Raw genomic sequence first — 20,961 nt, 5'->3', positions numbered from 1 at the left:
TAGAACAAGAACATCGCAAACAAACTCAAGCAGAGCTAGAACACGGGAGCCTCAAGCTCTCTGTAGACAGCACACCCTTGTAACCAGATACATCCTTGAAGAATTCCCTTCAAGGAAAGATATAGCGCTCACACAGGAGTAGGGTGTTACGCCCTCATGCGGCCCGAACCTGTCTAAACCCCGGTGCATCCATCCTTTTTGCACTAGGTCGATCATCCCCCACCACCAGCCGCTGCATTTATTTTCGTTCCCATTTATTTCCCCGATGAGCTCGTTCAGGATCATCCCCCCGGCTGAATCTTTAAAAAGGGGTCTCTCGGGATCCCTGCGACAGGAGTTCATCCTCCGACAGGTACAATAGGTAGTAAATATAGATTATATAGAGTGATATTTATAGGTTAGTTTGGTTAGGACTATTATTGAAAACCTATTGTTATGTATGAATCGATGTCGGTAAATTATTTTATCCGATAATGAGAAATATAGTTTGTCGGTCTTAACATTGGTTATGTTTGCGGGTGTTTCCAGGGATGGCAGATAAATTAATTTTTCAGATATATTATGGTGAGGGTGAAATTAGGTACGGTCCTAACAGTGTAGATCTGTCTGGATTTTGTCATGTCATGAAGGGTCTTAGTAAAGCTAATGAGAGGACCATTGTGGGTGTGTGCAAATGGCTCATGTGGTTTTTTAAACTGGATCCGCAGCAACATGAGCTGAAGCTGAAAGCTATCCTCAGCCGTGCTAGTCATGGATACTTTGGTGAGCTTGTTCCCATCGAAGTCACATCAACTTGGAGGCAGTATATAGATATATCTTGTGAACGTGGCCTGCCTCTGGTTTTGTTAGCTGAGGCGTACCTAAAAGATCAAACTGAGGTGAACTCTGCGGAAGCAGTAGCAGGACCAAGTGAAGCAGTGAAAGATGAATCAGAGCAGGTTAATGTCGGGTCCAGGGAAGATGTTGGTGATATTCCAGAGCTGCAACCGATGGGTGTAGCCAATGAAGAGGAGCACATCCCTAGCATCATTGAAGAGATGGAGTTGAAGGATGAAGAGTTGGAGGAAGGCCTTGTCGATGGGGATTCATCTGACGAGGAGGGTAATGCTCCAGTGCCTGCAGAGTGGAGGGATCATGAATTTTTGAAGCTGGTGGTTAGCGAGGCTGATCGAACACCGTGGCGGTACCATGAGAACGAGGTGTCCCAGGGTGCTATGTACCCTACAAAGGAGGCTGTTATTGATGCAGTGAAATTCTAGTCGTTGTCTCTTCAGAGGCAGTTCAATGTTGTTAAATCCAGTTAAGGGAGTACGATGTGAAGTGTTTGGTGCTGCAGTGTCCTTGGCGGGTGCACACATTCAGAGGAAAATGAGTAGACTACTGGCAGTGTTCAATAGTTAAGGAACATAATTGTCACATTGAGGAAATAGAGTTCGCCAACTGGAACCTGTCATCTGCCTTTATTGCAAATGTTATGTACGAGGAGATTGTGGACAACCTAAGGTATGAGCCATGATCAATAATTCGTGCTATTGAGCAAAGGTTCCAGTACACAATAAACTATGCGAAGGCATAGAGGGCGAAACAAAAGGCTATTGAGATGAGGTTCAGAACATATGAAGATTCATATCACAATCTACCTCGTCAATTAGCCATAATTTGTGGAAGGAACCCAGGCAGCTACTATGATATCAAGCATTACCTCTCTACTGATGTGGAGTACAGCGGAAAAAGAGTGTTGCAGCGTGCTTTCTTTGCATTCGCCGCAACTATCAAAGCATTTCGGTATTGTCGACCTATCATATGCCTAGATGGAATATTTCTGACTGAGAAGTACAAAGGGCAGATATTGTCTGCAATTAGGGTCGACGGTAACAACTAAGTCCTGCCACTAGGGTTTGCTTTCGTGGAGAGTGAGAACAGGGACAGCTGGTGTTGGTTCCTAGAGCGGGTGAAACATGCTATTGTTCTTGACCGACCAGATGTGTGTCTAATTCATGATAGACATGCAGGATTGTTGCAAGCTTTGCTGGATATGCAACATGGTAGTGTTCGACGAGGTGTAGCAGCACAGTGGCCCGACCTCAAAAGCAGGTGGTGCATGCGCCATATGGGTGCGAACTTCTACGAACAGTTTAAAAACAAAGAGTTGATGAAGCTTTTCAAAAAGTTGTGCAGTCAAAACCAGCAATGGAAGTTCAATGCCCTATGGGCAAGACTAGATGAATTAACTCTAAAACAAACAGCAGAGCCTGCACCAAATGGTGATGAACCGATAGCTCTCGGACCTATTCCAACAGATACTCCGCAGATAGTAAGGAGATCAAGTTCAGCTATTAGGAGCTTCTCACAGTGGATACGTAATGAGCCAAATGAAAATGGGCTCTGTTGTACGACTGTGGTGGTGCAAGGTATGGAGTAATGACTACAAATCTTGCAGAGGTTTATAACTGGGTCATGCGAGGAATGAGGTCCCTACCACTTGTTGGAATTGTAGAAGGCATTTTGCAAGGGACTTGTAAGTATTTTTATTGATCGGTATGCAGCTGTTAAGAATGTAATGGAGGACAATCGTATGCTTTACGGACAGATGCTATGTGAGTACATAGAGAAGGCCACTAAGAAGGCCCACATGCATCGCGCAAATCAAGAGGGGACTACGGAGCACAAGTTCAGTGTCCTGTGCCGGGATAAGGGTCGGAGGGGGGGAAAACGTGAGCTAAGGAGTGGGACATACATTTGTAGTTGCCAGAAGTCACAATTACTTCACAAACCTTGTACACACGTCATAGCTGCGTGTGCGGAGCACCATATGCTTCCCAGGCAATATGTTTCAAAGTATTTTATGAAAGATCAAATACTGAACACCTAGAATCATGAGCTGTATGGTTGCGGCATTGTTGACACTTTTACAAATAATCCAGGGCCTACAAGAATATATGTGCCTGATTTGGAAAAGATGAAGAACACACCTGGCCGAAGACAAACTCGTCAGATTCGCAACGATATGGATGAATCCGAGGCTGGCCCTAGGGTCAAGCGATGCAGTCAGTGCAATGAAACAGGTCACACGTACAAGTATTGTCCTAAAAATACACATGGTAATGCACCTGTTGTCTAGGTGAGTATTATGACGCGTTGTGCTCGATTTGTAGCATTTGAACCTTCATTTGTAGGTAAATGTCGCAATGTGTGTTCATGTTGCATATAGTGGTATAGTGAATTTGCATTCAATGTATATTGTTCCTGTCTACATCTAGCAATGCATTAATGTACATGTCTTTGAAATGCAGATATGGCGGACCCTGCGACCCCCGAGCTTCTGGACCCTGCAGTGGACAAGAGGCACCGCAACTTCTTGTCCGCCGAGCACCAGACGGAGCTAGGAGTGTTTTGACCACGGGGCCCTGGAGAGCTGCTTACGATCGACGAGCGATGGAAGCACAGGTACTTCGATAATTTCATATAAAATTGCCATATCACTGATGTAATTCCATATTATTGATGTACTGCAATACTTTTAGGTTGGCAGCGGCGGGACTCCTACTGCTTTGTCGTTTGGTTGAGGCCCGATCGACGGAGAATCCCGAGGCAGCGACGCGTCGTTTCTACTTTGACTGGTCGCTAATAGCAGCCCTAGTCGACCGATGGAGGCCGGAGACACATACGTTCCATATGGATGCTGACTGGATCAATGTCATGCATTAGCGCTTTGGCCCGGTTGAGCGGAAGGCGGACGCACCCCCCTATGTGCCTGAGTTCTTGTCCGATGCATGAGGGCCAACGAAGAAGTGGATCCTACAGTTTCAAGTTCGGTACAATACAACCTATCATTTACTATTCGAGTATCTAGTAATGATCATTATTGACACCAGTCATATTTGCAGCCAACGTACATACACCCCCATGCCAACGCATACTCGGTCTCCAGGTATTTGGAGGCCTATCTTCTTTGGTTGTTTGGGTGGGTTATGTTCACCAGCGGCCAAGGCCACCTGGTTGCGAGGACGCTTGTGCCATACGCCAGGTTGATAGCGGATGCGGATGGCGAGAAGGTACCGCAGTTCAGTTGGGCATCCGTTGTCCTTACTACGATGTATCGGGCGCTCTGCAACGCGTGCACAAGGAAAGAGCAACTAGCCACTTTTGCAGGTGTCCACTTCTTCTGCAGCTATGGTCCTATGAGCGTTTCGCCATAGGCAGGCCAGTGGTGGACCGCTCCTCGTACCCCGAGGAATGGTACGGCGAGCCGGACGAGGACGCGCCTACCATGGCCTCAATGTGGTGCCGTCGTCAGGTACGTATTTTATATTAACACTTTCGTTCGCACGCTTGTTCCCTCTAATGATTTGTAACAATGTTTGTCACGCAGCCACACTGGGCGCATGAGTAGCCTCGCAGCGCTTACGAGCATTTTCGTGCCCAGTTCGACAGGCTACGTCTAGACGACGTGGTATGGGAGCCTTACAACATCTTGGCCGTGCAAGGCCGTGCAGGTTTGGGTTTGTCGCCGTTGTGTACCCGCGACGAGGATTACTAGCTTACGAAGGCACCGCTTGTCTTTGACATCTACGTTGAAAAATACTCACCGTACCGCGTCATGCGGCAGTTTGGCCATCACCAGGCATTCCCTCTCGTCCACATTCGTACCGTCCCCGTGCACGTTCAAAGGTACATATGCATAATTAAAGTTTTTGTAACCTTCGTCTTACTGTGACTTACATTTACCATGGTTCAATTGCAGGTACACACGCAAAGGCCAACCGACTGGTAACCTCTGGGCAGATCGCTTGGCCCCTTACGTGGCAAGATGGGCCGAAGCGCTACAGGATGTCGTGGAGGAGGCGTCTCCCTTCAACGAGCGGAGCTTCAACGACTACCTACGGTGGTACATTCCACGTACACGCACACGGGTCACCTACACCCCTGAGGGTGTTCGGCCCCACATCGCGTCAACTACGGAGGCATACCCGGTGCATTGGGACGAGGACGCTGCATTACCGGTAAATTTTCCTTTCAAGTCAGTAGTCCATACTCAACGAAACAAAACTGTATATTTTAATTATTTTCTTTCGTATCCGCAGGCCAATATCATTTATGATGTACATAAGGATGCAGCTGGTGCCATGGACCGCCTCCGGCAAAGGCACCACCTCAATGCGTCGGATGTTGCGGGCTTCATCAAGAGGGTTTTCAACAAGACCGCGCGCGCCTTGAAGCTTACCTCCTGCCGATCCACCACAGATGTAGCAGGAACGCCTCACAGGTCTAGTGGTGTCCACGCCGAGTCATCTCGGCGGTCAGATGTGCACCACCGTTCATCGGTGTCGACACCCACACGACCCCTTTTACCACGTCATGCAGGCTCGGAGCAAATAGGTACGAATTTTTAATTCGCACGACATTCAACAATATTCGTTTCTTACTACTGCATTGATTATTAACTTTCATTAGGTGCACCTACACAAGTCTCGACGCAGCCTTGTAGACCAAGCCCTGTGCGTCCACCCTCAGATACTGGGCGCCCCCTTCAACCCTGTTTTTAATACATTCAGCAAATTAAGGTAATATTGTGCACAAGTTACTTCGGTGATGAGGCCGGTCCGTCTTCAGCGGCCCCACGCCCGACCCCACCAGCATCGTTCGAGCCATACTACGACACGACAGTCTGGCCTTCTTCTGCTGCACCGGCATACCACGCAGGTACAATTGTACATTTTTTACTACTACTACTTCCAATTCCACATTGTTCATATCTAACATAATTATTTGTTCGTAGGCCCCTCCAGCCAGTACACATGGCGGACCAGGAGAGCCTTCACAGTCCTCCTACCCTAATCAGGAGGATGAGGCTGGCCTGGACCCCGCATACGACCTCGTTCGTGACTTCTTCGGGGGCACACCTAACTACGACGTCCTCCAGCGGTCCCAGGTACCCAGTGCTCCTCTTCGGACACAGCCCACGCAGGATGATGCCTCGACACCGGTGCTCCCTACTAGGCCTACCAGACATGTCGGTCCACCCGACCCCCCTCATCTACTCCAAGGGCCACGTGAGGGTTAACCAGCGGCATCAGGACCACGATTGGAGGCACGGGCGATGGCAACAGGGGAGGCAGTAGTAGAATTTTAGATTTGTTGTAACTTACATATGCATAGTCGCTTCGCGATGTACTCCTACGTATTCAGACACGTTTACTCTTTATGGTCCACTTAGCATGTCGTAACTGCATTTCATATTCCAAAACGATGGCATCCTAGTTGCATTTCTTAATCTGACACGACCACATGCTACATTCTATCGTCATCATTATATCTTACAAAGCTACTTATGCAACAAGTGACACCTCGCTTACTCTGTTGGGAGTGTAACTGTGATCACAAAGTGACCACACTACTGAACTTTAACCATGACATTACAACACATGCCTCCTTGCGCAAGCTTTAGACAAGAAGTGACAACACTGGACAGCTTTTACCACACAATAAATGACAACACAGGTACCAATAAATGTGGAATCTCTAACCATCATCAATGACACAACTTTCCCATTTTTCAAGATGGAATGCAATGCTCCTGCCACCATCTGAGCCCCTACACTCACTCCTTTCTTCAAGAGCGAATCCAATGCTCCTGCCTCCCCCAACCATAAATAGCCAAACCTCCTTACGTTGATGCACCACTCATTTCTCAAATCTCTCAAGTGCAATGTCTTCCTCAGCTCCACCAAGCCCACCAAAGAAACATTGGGGGACTACCTTACCTCAAGGTATCGAACCACCAATGTGCTTCTGTGGTGACCTTTGCAGGCTCCACGAGTCGCAGGACATCTCATACACCTATGGGCTGCGCTTCTTCATGTGTGCCAACTACGAATATGACAAGCCTCAACATGCAACATATGAGTATCGACCGGTATAACAATAGATATCAGCCACATCTCTGCCGATTTCGCACCCTATTTTACTAACCGCTCATCTTGTTCTATTTGTTTAGTCCCCTCCACCGCTCTGTGATTTTATTCAATGGCTCGACAATGAGAAAAATGAGGAACAAAAGCAGTGGGTCGACATGAACATGAGGTGGAGAAGGGAAGCGTACGCACGTCGGGAGTACGAGCAACAACAAGAGGAACTTCGCCTCAAGCGGGAGGAAGAAGAGCTCATGAGGAAGGCGGCGCACGACCATACCGTGGCTCAGGCTCTGGAGGCTGAGAGGGCAAGGAAGCGGGAGAGAGCCCGCCGTGCTAAGGCGGCAGGTCCCGATGCCATTCGAAAGGGAAAATATCCTAGATGCACTCAGTAGAGAGTATCTAATGTAACCCGACATACTTCCACTCCCTAAGGCATGTTATGATTAGGATCGGCGCACTAATAAGTAGGTCTTAGTGCGAACCTACATGCCACATTCTTTTCCTCGTCGTGTCGTCATGGTTACAGTCTTATGTAATGTTTTCACTCTATGTTTAATACTATATTTATCATCGTTCGCACTGCATACCCACGTAATATGCTGCGAGTACTAATTACTGATTTTTTATTCTCCAACTATTACATAACCTACTCCAAATTTTCTTAATGCTCTATTTTATTATTTGATGAAATACACAAAATTTGGTAATTTTCAAGAAAAAAAGTCCATTACCGCCCCCTCAGAGAGCGACAAAGGGCCTAACCGCCCTCCCAGGACCTACCCGCCCCTTGAGAGGGCGGTTAGCCCCCTTGCCGCTCTCTGAGGGAGCGGTTAGACTCTCAGAGGGCTGCAGCCCTCTCAAGAGGCTGTAGGCGTCTAGATTTGTAATTTTTTCTTAAAAAATCTATTTATTTAAATTTTTAATTAAAAAATGTAAAAAAAACTCGGAAAAATGGGGTCAGGATGGACATACACCCACGCCATACACAGGCTCAATTGCAGTCGTATGATTTTATACAGGCTCATCACTCTTTCAGCCCATTCAGGGTCCATATCCAGTGCCTGCAGTCATCGGATGATACCACACCAAAGATCAAGTTGGTTCGTTGATGATATTTCCTTAGTCAATCATACAGATGTAAACATAATTCATGTAGATAGCATTTGACACAACTTCTTATCGTACAAGCTGTTAGGCAGTGTATGTGTGTCTGTTGGGCCTAGCCCGTGTCAATGTATATATGTATAAATCAAATGCTGTTAAATGAGGTGCATCAAGCTTTATTACCGAAAATCGAACCTTAACGGTTTAGAAGTAGAAGAACACCTCTATGCGGAGCCGCTAGTCGAGCATTGTCCGATTATCTCAACTATAGATCCTTTAATAACAAAAACTGAGCGATAGCTTAGTGGGAGGGTCACTGGGTTCGATCTTCCCGATCCCGGGTTTGATGCCTGAGTTCGGGATTTTCTATTCGGTTGCTCTATAGGTGGAGTCAGCCTATTTATGACCTCTAATGAAGGCTGGGCAATGGCAAATTAAATAGACCTTTTTAAAAAAATAAAAAAAATAAAAAAAAATCCTTTAATAATATTAAAACCTAATTTTACCAAGCAATGACATGGCGACATACAAGAGATGAAGTTCTTGGCTCTAGGACTAGATGGCCCTTTGAAAGTATGCAGTGGGAGTTGCATGTTAAAACTAGAATTTGAACCCCTGATGGAAAATTTGAGATGTATGTACGCCATACATGCTTAGCACATTTGCATTTGAAGAACAGATGGGCATCATCCTCCTCAAGTCGCTGTGACACATAACACACTTTGTGCCGATCCATGCCGCGCCTGCCCAAGTTAAGGCCATCTCCAACGAAGTCTCTAAATTTGAAGATTCTAGTGCTACAGTGTTTTGCGGTATACTGTAGCACTAGAAATCCATCTCCAGCAGATCCTCTATCCAGTGATACAGTACTGCTACAGTGTTAGGGATAGAGGATGCTGTAATAGTGATAGGGGATGCTGTAATATTATTTTGAGGATAAAGATTTAAGGTAGCTGTTGGAGATGGTCTAACTCGGGGAGCTAAGGTATTAGGCGTCATTTGCCATAGAAAGTGGCGTATTTTCCCTGGGCATTGAATTTTTCACAAGCTCTCTCATTGTTCTTTCTCCATGATCAGTCCGTTCTATGTTGTCGGATCTCCCCTAACAATTTTGTCTCCGATAATGATGTACCAGCACTATATGATGATTTTACAGAGAAAATTCCTCTACTGTTATAGTGCCAAGAAGGGCAGTCCTTCATATCAGTATGCACCGACAGAGCTAGAATCAAATCGACATCTTCCTGACAGAAAGTTTGCTTGACCAGTTCTTTGTCCCATGCACCCATTACCGGATCAATCAGTTCTCCAACTCTTTGAATCAAGCTTGCTCCTCTAGGTGTAATTGGTCTCCTTGCCCGATCCCTAGGAATCCATGGATCACTCTAGATCCGAGTGCGCTCTCCATTTCCGATACGCCAAATAATGCCTTTCTTAATGACTTTGCGGATGATTAGTAAACTAAATTATGAAAATACTTATTTAAAGTAGGAATACATGTTCATTAATTATGTATATAGAAAAGGAAGACATGATTTTTCGTAGAATAATAACCCTACGTCATGTGTGGCCTTGATTAATCTGAGGAGAAGACAATTATAATAGAGACGTATTTAGATTTACTCATATGAATCTCGACGAGTTATATTTTTTAAAAGTCTTGAAGATCTTATCGGATAAATCTGATTATGGTTTGAATCTGTTATGGATCTCAATAGATTGTTTCAACTTCTATTCAATCTTTTAATGCTTCTGTTTGACTCTGTATTGCTTGTCTATTTGGCTGTCCTACCTATCCACCCCCTCTTGCCATACCCTCTTCCCTCCTTATAATCAGGTCAGGGAGACATGCTATACTCAGAGTCTCGAGCGTAACTTTTCCGAATTGTATTATCCAGATGATTCTTTCTTGATCCAAGGACATTTTTCCGTGTGGAATACGATGAAATATCTGGACATTCCTTATTTATTTCATTGCAGTTATTAAACTATCGTATAAAGTAACATATACGTGTACGATAGTACTCTATCCTCATGATGTATCATATAATAAATCATTAATTATCAAATCTTCATCAAACTTCAAGAATACTTTTCCATCTCCATGTGTAAGATATCCGTGCCCTTGCTCTAGCCTGTAAGATATCACCATGCGGGTAGTATTTGGCCCTCAGAATTATTTAACACAAGGATTATGGATTCTCAAGAAGCCGACACCCTTGTTTTGAGAGCGTTGCAAGATTGAAAGAGTATATTCCCGAAATCCTAAGACCTCCGTAGATTTTTGGCATTGTCAATTTTTCTCACCTCAGCCAGTGCATTTTATCCTCCTTTTCTTGATTACTCCACCAGTACTGACATATCGTAGTACTTATCTACTCACATAAATTCTTTAATTTGTAAGATCAAAGTATCCCATCGCAAAGGTCGGTATGGCATGTGCTACAGCCTTAATAAGTACTTTTTTCCTAACTCGTGACAATTACTTTTCCTTCCATCCTTGTGTCCGTTGTCAAATACGATCTTTCAAATACGCAAAAACCTTTGTTTTTTATTTGCCTAGGAACACTGGGAGGCCAAGATTCCTCTCGTTCATTGTCTCTTTAGAAATATGGAGAGCATTCATCACATCTTACAAAACAAAATCGTGAAACAAGAGCCTACAGGGAAGGAAACGTGAGATGCCAGCGTGGTCATCTGTCCACTGAGATGGAAAATAATCCTACCATACCTAGATCATGTTTGGTACAATTTGTGATTCTATACAGCTTGTTTTTTTTAAATTCTGTGAAAAATAAATTCTATTTTTTTATTATAAAATTTATTTTTACAATCCACTTACTGATAATCTGTTACAGAATCTTTTCGTTTAGCATAGCTTTTACAAAATTCTACAGAATTCACAAGCAAAAGCTGTACCAAACAGGATCCTAATCTTATGTATTTAAAGGTCCAGATCTCATTCATAGCATGGCATGTGTAATTTAATTATTTTTCTTATTTTCATCATATATGACTTCTTTTATTTTTATCATAAAATTTATGATAGTTTTTATCATATATCACTCTAGTAATTAGATTCATCAAATCCTAAGTACGTTAAGTTCAGGTCTTATTGCCATGGCCACCAGTAGCACCTGACACGCGGGCCCGACTTCCAAAAAAACGCAGCGTCCATCCGAATTCTAAAGGGCATGCAAAACGCACCCACGTGCCACAGAGCAGTGGGCCCGCAACCCCAATCCGCACCTGCCGCTCCACGCCTATAAATAACCACCGCCTCCCTGACCATCCCCCCTGGACTCCTGACGGAAGCAGCAGCTAGAGGGCGGTTGCGTGTTCCCGAGAAGACGACGACGGCCAAGCCCTCTTGTTTCGCGGGGGAGGAGCGAGGCGAAGCCGCGCCGATTTCCAGCCACGGATCGGCCGGCCGCCAAGGTATACCCCGCCGATTCGGCCCCTAATCCCCGTCGCATGCATCCGATTCCATCACAGAGTTGGTTTGATCGGGTTTTTGGTTTGGGGGGGGGGGGGGTCAGGACGTCGATATCTGAGGGTTGATTTGTAGGCGGTGGAGGTGGAATCCTCGCTGGTGGGCCGGTGCCGATGGATTCTGGATGGATTGGCGGTTGGGTTGGGGGTTGGCGACCAAACTAATGGGGGATTTGGCGGTGTAATTGCTCGTCGTCGTCTTAATCAGCGGGATGGGTGTGTGATTTTGAGCGGCACAGGTTGTCGATCCTGTGAAGAAATCGGGCTGAGCTCACGGGAGTATGTGGTTTAGGCTGGGAAGAGCGGTATCAATATTTAATTGGAAATGCCCCCAATAATACCATAATTCGTGGTAAATTCAGTTTGTTTGGTTCTGTCATTATGTGGTCCAAGCACTGTATTTCGCCGTTTATAATGGGTGCAGCAAACAGGATGCTGAAATCATCTTTGATTGCTTGATGATTTTTTTTTCATTCTAGTTTCATTCTTGCTCGCTATCATCTCTTTCTAGTTGTTGCGTCCCTTATGCCCTTGCAGTGAATTGGATTTATCCAACTACCAATTCCATCACTATGCTTCATACTTAGCTTCTATAGATAGGTCATCGGTGCAATTTTGAGTGGTACAGATGGTTTTGGTTCAGACCGAGCTCCTAAGATTTTGTGATTCAGACTGGGAAGCGAAGTATCTTTAAATGGGAAATGCTCCTAACCTGTGCCAATCTCTGTACCAAAGCTTGTTTTGTCCTATGGTCATGGCCTATGCATATCAAACATTCTTTGATTGCCTAGTGATTGATGTGCATAATTGCATTCTAGCCGTCTCCTTGTTTTTGTACGTTTCAACCCGTTGCATCTTCTATACCCTTTCAGTAAATCGACCATTCTCTATGTGCAACACTATGATTAAGCTTCCACGTATAGGTTTCTTCCTGATTGAAGCTTTCAGACTTTATGGATGAGAATTCGGCGTCTATCTGTTTGGGGAATCAGTGTTTCCTGTCCCAGACCCCCACTCTCCCAGTTCACTTCTTATCTTTAGTTCAGGAACTCCATGCATATTTGACCTACCATTGAAAGCATTTGGAGATTTTCTTTTTATCCATCTTTGATGCACATTCACGGATGGTTCGTTTCAGCTCCAGAGCTTATTGTCTGGGACTCTTCTGTGTATCTCCCTGTTCAGTTTATTAGCAAGGCATCTTTGGTGACACGAAACACTAAATAAATATGTATCCATAATAGTGTAAATCTGAAAAGCATGTGCTCCACTCGTTTATTTGAGATATGCAAGGTTTTACCATTTTGGTTGAACTCTTATGTATATACCTCGAACGATTTGGTCACCTTTTGTCATATGTATAAGCATAAACAACAAGAATACTCACAGTACAAAGTTCTAAACTAAAAATATAGTTCATTCTATCTCTTACATCTAAGTGATTGCAAGATAAAAATCATGTGATATGTATGGCTCGTGCTATGTCTCAGACTTCCAAGTGTACCTACTTCCTCTGACGCTTCTACCACCATTAGATCATGGAAGGTACTCTTTGATGCTTAGATCCATGTTGGTTCTTTATAAGTTCCATCGGACAAAGCACGTATAAGTTCTACAGTGTTGGTTTTTTCTTAGAAGCAGAAGTGTTCGGTATGTTAAAGGTACAACACCGTTGTCCTTGGGTTTGATGGTAATACATGAAATTCAAAGTTACTTGCAACAACATGTCTTCTGCATCTTCAGGTATTCTTTGTTGATACTTAAAGACCATATACATAGTATTCTATTTTGTCAGAAATGGCACAGAAACCGATATGTCTTATGGGAATGCAGGTTAGTGAGATCTGGCATCTACAGTAGACCACTTTCTTGAGAACGAAGCTGTAAGACTTATTAGATTTGGAGTTCAATCTTTGGGGGCATGATTCAATTCTGTTGTTTGTTTGACCTTCAAATTGGGGCATATTTGGGCATTAGATTGGGTGAGGAACTGCCGTTTCATCCAATTATCTGATGGTCAGGTACTCAGGTTAGTGAATAGTTTCAGATATATTGTAGTTACATATTATGCTGGTGAGTAAGTTGGAAGCTAACACTTCATGGTGAGAATATTAATTCTTTTGGGCACCATTCTCACCCTTTTATTTGGGAGACTACACATTTATATATTTCTCCCTTGACTCAAGATTGCATGGCCTAATGTGGGCATTTTCTTTTATCTAGCTCCTCCAGTTTGTCGCTAATCCAGTGTCCAACTAAATCTGGGAACAAGGGAAACTTGTTTCTTCTGGAGTTATATAGCTTCTGCTCTTTTTCAGATATTTGTAGTGTATTAATACTTTGATTATTTGAACTGTGCTACTGATGACATTGCAGGTACTAGTTGATCATTGCATTGTAAGGAGAGTTTCTTTTCTTGTTTGACATCTTGATTTACCAAAATCAAGATCACATTAAGGTCAAACAAATGGACAAATTTGGGCGCCTTGACTTACTAAGTGTTAAGTGATGAATGCTACAGCGGCAAATGGGAGAGCTAATCCAGTTGTTCTATGCCATCTGAGGACCTATACTTTGTTCTCAGTAAGTGCATATGTTCAACATCATTGTTGGAGTTGTATTGCCCTTAGGGTGAGAGATGGTGACTTTGCAAGGTTGTAACTGCTTCTTAACCGCATAAGAGAGGCGTACTAAGTGTGATATTTGGAAGAGCCAATTGCTGCTGACTTCGTATTCTTCTGAGGAGCAGAAAAGGTGTACCTTACTGCTGCCACAGTGCCACACGCTTAGCAACCACCACCTAGTACTTTAGCCCATTGGTGGCTTGTACGATGAAGTACATTGATAAAGTACAAGGGCGAGAAGTGTAACCTGTAGAGAGGGATACTGAGATCCATTTGGGTATTGGCTGGAGCAGCATGATCACCACATAATACAAGAAATATCAAATTGCTAGTCCTGATTTGGATGATAGAGTTACAGATTGATGGGTGTATAATCTGGAGGTCCTTTCCCAAGTAAAAAAAACAGTTAGCATGTAGAATTGGCTGCGATGAGGGTAGCTGGGCCCTTGAAATAACAGTTTCGTTCTGATCACTGGGAGAATGTCATTCGCATATAGCCATTCGATGGCATTGCAAGGAAAGAGAGGCTAGTTGAAAATAGGTGAACTGATGATGTTGGAAACAAGATGCATTTATTCCTAATCAGAACAAAAGGATAACAATTTCATGGAGGAACCTTAGCAATGTTGTGTATCTGGCATTTATTTACATGGGCATGTTTCTACCTGACATGCTATGACTACCTGCCTTGATATTCCCTGGGGCGTCTGGAGCTGATAGCTAGCACTATATGTTCTGCCTTACATATCCATTTTTTTTCTTCTGTTTTACAGTATTATGTACAATTTCTCCCCATGACATGAGCTCGTTTTGATGGGCTTTTTTCATGCCATGTAAAGATTGAAGATTCAGGCAGATCTTTTTTATACTTACTAGAATGTAAATAATAACTGTACTGTTGGAGAAGTGCTGCCATATAACTTAGTTGTACACTTTTTAAACTTCTTTGACTACTTTCTATACGGATATGTCCTTGCAGATGGATAATGAAATAATGTATACACAGTTTATCTTCAACCTGCGTTTACGTTATCTGCGTCACATAAGTATCCTTTAAATCAGTTCTGGAACTTGATCTGAAAGTTCAGAGTTTACTATTTTTTGGTTTTAAAAGGTCGAATTTTGAACTGTTCATTTTCATATGGTCTATCATTACTTGCCAGACCAGTAACCAGAGTCTCTGCTACTTCTATGAGATATAAAATGAGATTTGCACCAGAGAACTTTTATGCTGTAACAGATTGTTATGCAAGTACAATGATATTGCCTTCTCTAGTTTAAATCTGTAAAACATATACTGTAGTCAAAACCTTTTCTGTTTTGGCTGCTTAATTATCTCAGCACAATGTTCAAATGTTAACGTAATGTTTTTGGATATGATGGGAACTTGATATGTGCTGTATGTGTTACACTAAAGTTAAATAAGACACTGGATATGATGGAATCATTGGGCTTTGGGCATCTCTGATCTGTGTGACTCTAATCTCACGTCTTGCAGTTTTAAGGTTTGAGTTACCCTTAATTTTTCGTGAAGTCTAAGCATTTTTCATTCTTTGTATATTTTCTTCTTTTCAGTGCTTTAAGTCCATTTGCAGCTGCATTTTGCTGGAATGCTAATTCTGAGCCTCTAATTTTCCAGGTTAAGCAAAATCTGCCCGCACTGTTCATGTGTTATGGCGAGACATACTCATAACAATTCCCAGATGTCCAGGATGGATCATGTGAACCGGCTACAGAATGAACCACCACCTTTTGGTATATGGCTTCACCATCATAACACTTCATTAATTATTATTCATCTCAATTACGGTGAACTCATGTGGTTCTACTTTGTTATCTCAGGTCAAAATTTATTTATGCATCCTAGAAGTGATGCACCAAATGGAGCTCTATCGTTAGAGTATGGGAACGCAACAATGAGAACAAATGACCTTCCATCCTCAAGTTACGCTGGGCAATCTCATACGCAGCAGATTGTAGCCCCTAGACCCTTGCATGCTTCCTATGCTGGCTATCCTCATCCTGGAAGCTCTAGTAGCATCTATGCACCACATAATAGCCAGCATCTGCCTGCTTTGAGCTATCCGCATAGATCTGAGGATAATTTCATTCTGAGTTCCCATATCGTTGACAGAAGTGTTGCACAGAAGCGAAGAAATCCCATTATTCATCCAATGGATGGAGCCAGTGTTGGAAGTTTCTATGCTGCCAGTTCTTCCAATGCTCAGTTTTCTCATTACATGCCTCCAAATTCGATCCCAGCTCCGGAATCCTGCCCTCTCTCAAAGTTGGGTTCAAGACACTGGAGTGAACATCACTTTGGTAATCATGGAGGATCTCAGAGGAATGTGAGAGGACGCTATGATCACAATTCTATTCATTTGGGACACAGTCAAGCTGTAGCTTCCTCATCAAGTAGCACTCATGGACCACCACACCATGCTAATGCAATTGCTCCTTCTCTACGTACAGCAGCTCCTTTTTCTGTACCACCAAGAGTTGTTCCCCCAGGTTAGTTTCAATCACTGCTCTTTTAGCTGTAACTTTCTTTGCTCTGACATGTTTTACTTTGGGGGGATGTAAATAATTGTGTCTTAAGTGTCAGTTGGATGGAATAATTCTTATAAGTTGATACTATGTTCAGGTCTTTTGTGGCTATAAAATCAATAATAATATTTATATACCATTAATTGCAACATAGCATTTTCAGTTAATTTCGATCTAGTACTGTTCTAAACGACATAACTAGTTGCTGAGTATACCATTTCTTTAATTTTGGTATTATTTTAAGATCGCTATCATTCAAGAAGCTAAAAACTTTTCCCTTGCTTTCCAGTGACTAATGGCTACTCTAGCTTGGCATTCAGAGAGAGGCCGTACTATCCTGCTCCGCAGAGGACAAACATAAGTGCTCCTGTGACAACACTTCCTGGTTCTTCTGACAATGTACCGTTTGCGCATGGTGGATATGCCCCCAGAGCAGCTCCACACAACACCGTCCACACTTATCCTGCCCCAGTTTTTGCAACTTCCTCCAACTCGGGGGCAGTCTCCTATGAGCCTGCTGTCCCCAGCTATCCACCTGCTGTCCTGCCTGCTACCTCTGCAGCAGCATCAAGTGTCTTGCCATTTCATGCTGAGACTACTGCATCTTTGAGACATCTAGGTCATGCAACTGGAGGGCCCAGTGGTAGTGCAAGGAATAGAAGGTTGAGGGATTCCTACCATAGTTTTCATCCATTGATGATTGAGGAAAATAACTTGGGAAGATCAGCGGCCGCGGTAGATGATGTTAATTTTTTTTCTCATAATCATGCTGACGTTAGATAGATTTTGAACTCATAACTAATTCAGTTGCACTCTGTGAAGCGGTTTATGATGCTGGACCAGTTAGTTATCCATGAATCACGAGAAGCGTCTGATCCTCACTGGGACATGAGACTGGACATTGATGACATGAGTTACGAGGTAAGAAATAATCTAACTTCTCGTTATCTCAGACCAGCAGCAAGATATTCTGTAACAAATGTAACTTCCTGTGCTGTCGAATGCAGCAACTGCTGGCTTTGGAAGAGCGAATAGGAAATGTCAACACTGGCCTGGCCAACGAAAAAATTTCCAGCTGTGTGATGGAGGTAGCCTGCTGCAGCTCTGGTCGCACCTGTACGCAGAATGATCAAGAGAATGCAAGCTGCATAATTTGCCTGGTAAGGCAATACCCATGTAGAGTAGCAGATTTCATATTACACTTAGAAATCCTGGCGTCAATAATTTTGTTGATCCTTAACTGCTGGACATTGCAGGAGGAATACAAACTCGAGGACTCCCTCGGAAGGCTGAGATGCGGTCACGACTTCCACGCCGACTGCGTCAAGAAATGGCTGCAGGTGAAGAACGCCTGCCCAGTTTGCAAAGCTGCTGCTGCTGCAGACGATAGCGGAGGGATCAAATGATATTTCTCCCCGTTTATCCTAGGCCCAGGCAAAATTATCTGTTCATTATTCTGCTTTGGCTGTGTGAATAAGTGGCCCCAGAACAGAATTATTCGTGAGCTGAATGTGAACTCAGGGCTTGTTTCCGGAGGTTTACATGACGGTATTGTTTCCGGAGGTTCTGATGTTGCGTCTGCAGCCATCTTTTGCTGATCGAGGGACCGGCCGTTAAGAGGTTGTTCTCTTGCCAGCTTCACCTCTGCTCAACAGATGGTTCGGTGTTCATATCAGTGATAGTACATGTGACCTCGTGAGTTGATTGGCTCGAATTGTCTTTCAATTTTTCCCCTTGCCTTGGCATGCTAGATGATCAATTTGTCTGCTTTCGATGGATGCACCACCCTCCTGATCCAGATGGTTGGGTCCAAAGTTAGCGTCTGCAGGTTGTTGAATACTGGAGTAGTAGCTAGCAGCTCTCAACAATCTGCGCATATTTTTTTTTCTTTTGGCACCTTTGGACAGCGAATTGGGATCAAGTGCTTGTGATTTGTCCTTAAATTTTTCACTGGGCAGATGCATATTGTGAGTCAGGCCGAAATTAAGCTCCTCCGAACTGCTATCTCGATCTCCAGCTGATCAGTGTCCCGATTAAGTTAAGCAGTCCTTACGATTATATATGTCCATCATCACGTACCTAAATCACAATTGTCAGGGGAGGGGAAGATCCCAATCCTTACGCTTAATTGCTGCTCCATGAAGCAAGCCAATCCACCCGCTAATCAAGGTACGTTCCATCTCCCAGCTCACCATGAGCGAGCGAGGCCATGCATGGCGCCTCGCCACCTCTCTCTTCCACCTCACTCGATCGGTCACAGCTCACAACTCCGCCTCAGCCTCCTTGTATGGATATATAGGGAAAGATAGCCCCCTTCACCTCCATTGCCCTGCACATCAAGAACTGAACCAGTAGAAGCATGCAACCCATGGCGCCGCACCACGCCCTCCTCGTCGTCGCCCTCCTCGTGACCGCCGCGCCGTCGGTGCACGGCCAGGCCGCGTCAGCGCCGGCCCCGGCGCCGGCGCCCCCGAAGACCATCACGGCGGTGCTGACCAAGGCCGGGCAGTTCACCAAGTTCCTCCAGCTGCTGCAGTCCACGCAGGAGGCGGAGCAGATCACCAACCAGCTCAAGGGCAAGTCATCCACCGGCGGGCTCACCGTCTTCGCGCCGCCCGACAACGCCTTCTCTGCGCTCCCCGCCGGCACGCTCAACTCCCTCACCGACCAGCAGAAGACGTCGCTGGTGCAGTTCCACGTCGTCGCGCCGCTGCTGCCCATGGCGCAGCTCGACACCGTCAGCAACCCGCTGCGCACGCAGGCCGGGGACACTGGCCGGGGCAAGTACCCTCTCAACATCACGTCGGACGGGGCGCAGCAGGTCAACGTGTCCACGGGTGTGGTCAACGCCACGGTGGACAGCACGCTCTACTCCGGCGACAGGCTCGTAGTGTACCAGGTCAGCAAGGTGCTGCTGCCGTGGGCGCTCTACGGGCCGCCCGTGCCCGCTCCGGCGCCCTCCCCCGCGGATCGCAAGAAGAAGAAGGCCGGGCCGGCGGCGGTGGCGGATGCACCGGCGGCTGACACTGCGGCGGGGACGACGGCGTCGGAGGCCGCGAGGGGAATCCGGGGCGTCGGAGGTGGTTCCTGCGTGGCGGTCATCGTGGCAGCTATGTGGTGGGGCATGTAACAGCAATAAAAATGCATGCGCGTGCGGTCATCGATTTTCTTTTTAATTAATATGTTGTTTTTCCCTTTTGGTTTTTTCTTTCTATTTTGTATCGTGGATCGATGTATTTGGTGGCGTTTTGTAATGGTTATGTTACACTTTCAAATTGGTAACGAGTACACCTGTACTAGCTAGTTTACCCATACTTTACAATGAGCCGAGCCTAATAGGAAATTTTGACTAGCTCTTGCACACGTATGTTTTATCGATAACATTTATTTATATTAAGATTTATGTTAAATAAATATATAAAAAAATTATAAGTAGATGAGAGAATCTATATATGGATAAATAAATATTAGATAGGAGAAATAGATGGACAAGATAAGTCATACGTCGCATAAATATGTAGAGTTGTATTTCTGGAGCAAGCACGTATGTAATTATCTTTTATAGTCATCCTTTGACTCGGCAATAAGTCACGTGAGATTAAATTCCATAAAATGCATAGTTAAATAAAAGCTTAAGAAGAACTTGGCAAGATTAAAGGGCAAGAACCATATCCAATCAGCTCAATATAACTATACTATCATAGTAAAGAAGTTTACAGAGTGGTCCACCATGCCATGCTTCAAGTGTTATCAAGAAGTTCACGAGTTCTTTCAATACAAGTAAGTCGAGAAGAAGACCAAGAAGAAGAAGAAGACAATAAACCTCTCCAACAAGATCTCCAACTTCTACACCAAATTCAACTACAAGATCAAGACCAAAAGGAATCACTACAAGCTCAAGAAGAAGAACAATAGCAAGGTAATTGCATATGTGATTGAGAGAAAGAATTTGAGGTAGATACAACCCATTTGAGTATCCAAAGAAGTCATTCATCAACATAAAAGGGTCATAATCGGTTTGGGTTCCAAAGAAGATTTGCAGCTTGAGGAGGCTATTAGGATTTGGAGACTTAGCTCACAAAATGAAGTGAAGTTTGAAGAAAAAAGTAAGATTAGGTGTTTTGATAAAGATCACGATCATTATATATTCAAATCCTCATCCAAAGGTAATGCGGTAATAGTAGCTAAACTTTTGTTCATGCTTTTTGAACCATTGCCTTATCTAGGATTGCATATGCATATTTTAATTTATTGCAATATCTAGTGTAGGTTTTCATATG

At 44.2% G+C, this 20,961-nt stretch overlaps 2 protein-coding genes across 2 annotated transcripts; both read left to right on the top strand.

The window, feature by feature from the left end:
• Positions 1 to 11,304: 11,304 nt before the first annotated feature.
• On the top strand, positions 11,305 to 18,239 carry LOC133928516 (probable E3 ubiquitin-protein ligase RHG1A). Its single transcript, XM_062374864.1, has 10 exons — positions 11,305 to 11,456; positions 13,001 to 13,253; positions 13,344 to 13,539; positions 13,887 to 14,093; positions 15,114 to 15,889; positions 15,977 to 16,645; positions 16,971 to 17,416; positions 17,504 to 17,602; positions 17,689 to 17,841; positions 17,938 to 18,239. Exons 5-10 carry the CDS (start codon positions 15,808 to 15,810, stop codon positions 18,085 to 18,087), a joined length of 1,599 nt encoding a protein of 532 aa, XP_062230848.1. The 5' UTR covers positions 11,305 to 11,456; positions 13,001 to 13,253; positions 13,344 to 13,539; positions 13,887 to 14,093; positions 15,114 to 15,807; the 3' UTR covers positions 18,088 to 18,239.
• Positions 18,240 to 18,545: 306 nt separating this feature from the next.
• Positions 18,546 to 19,995, top strand: LOC133928517 (fasciclin-like arabinogalactan protein 11). The gene is made up of 2 exons (XM_062374865.1): positions 18,546 to 18,850; positions 18,981 to 19,995. The coding sequence occupies exon 2, from the start codon at positions 19,041 to 19,043 to the stop codon at positions 19,809 to 19,811; it is 771 nt and encodes a 256-aa protein (XP_062230849.1). The 5' UTR covers positions 18,546 to 18,850; positions 18,981 to 19,040; the 3' UTR covers positions 19,812 to 19,995.
• The last annotated feature ends 966 nt before the right edge of the window (positions 19,996 to 20,961 follow it).

Source organism: Phragmites australis, chromosome 9 (genome assembly GCF_958298935.1).
Source record: "Phragmites australis chromosome 9, lpPhrAust1.1, whole genome shotgun sequence".
Lineage (NCBI taxonomy): Eukaryota > Viridiplantae > Streptophyta > Magnoliopsida > Poales > Poaceae > Phragmites > Phragmites australis.
This window is presented reverse-complemented; position numbering and strand designations above follow the sequence as displayed.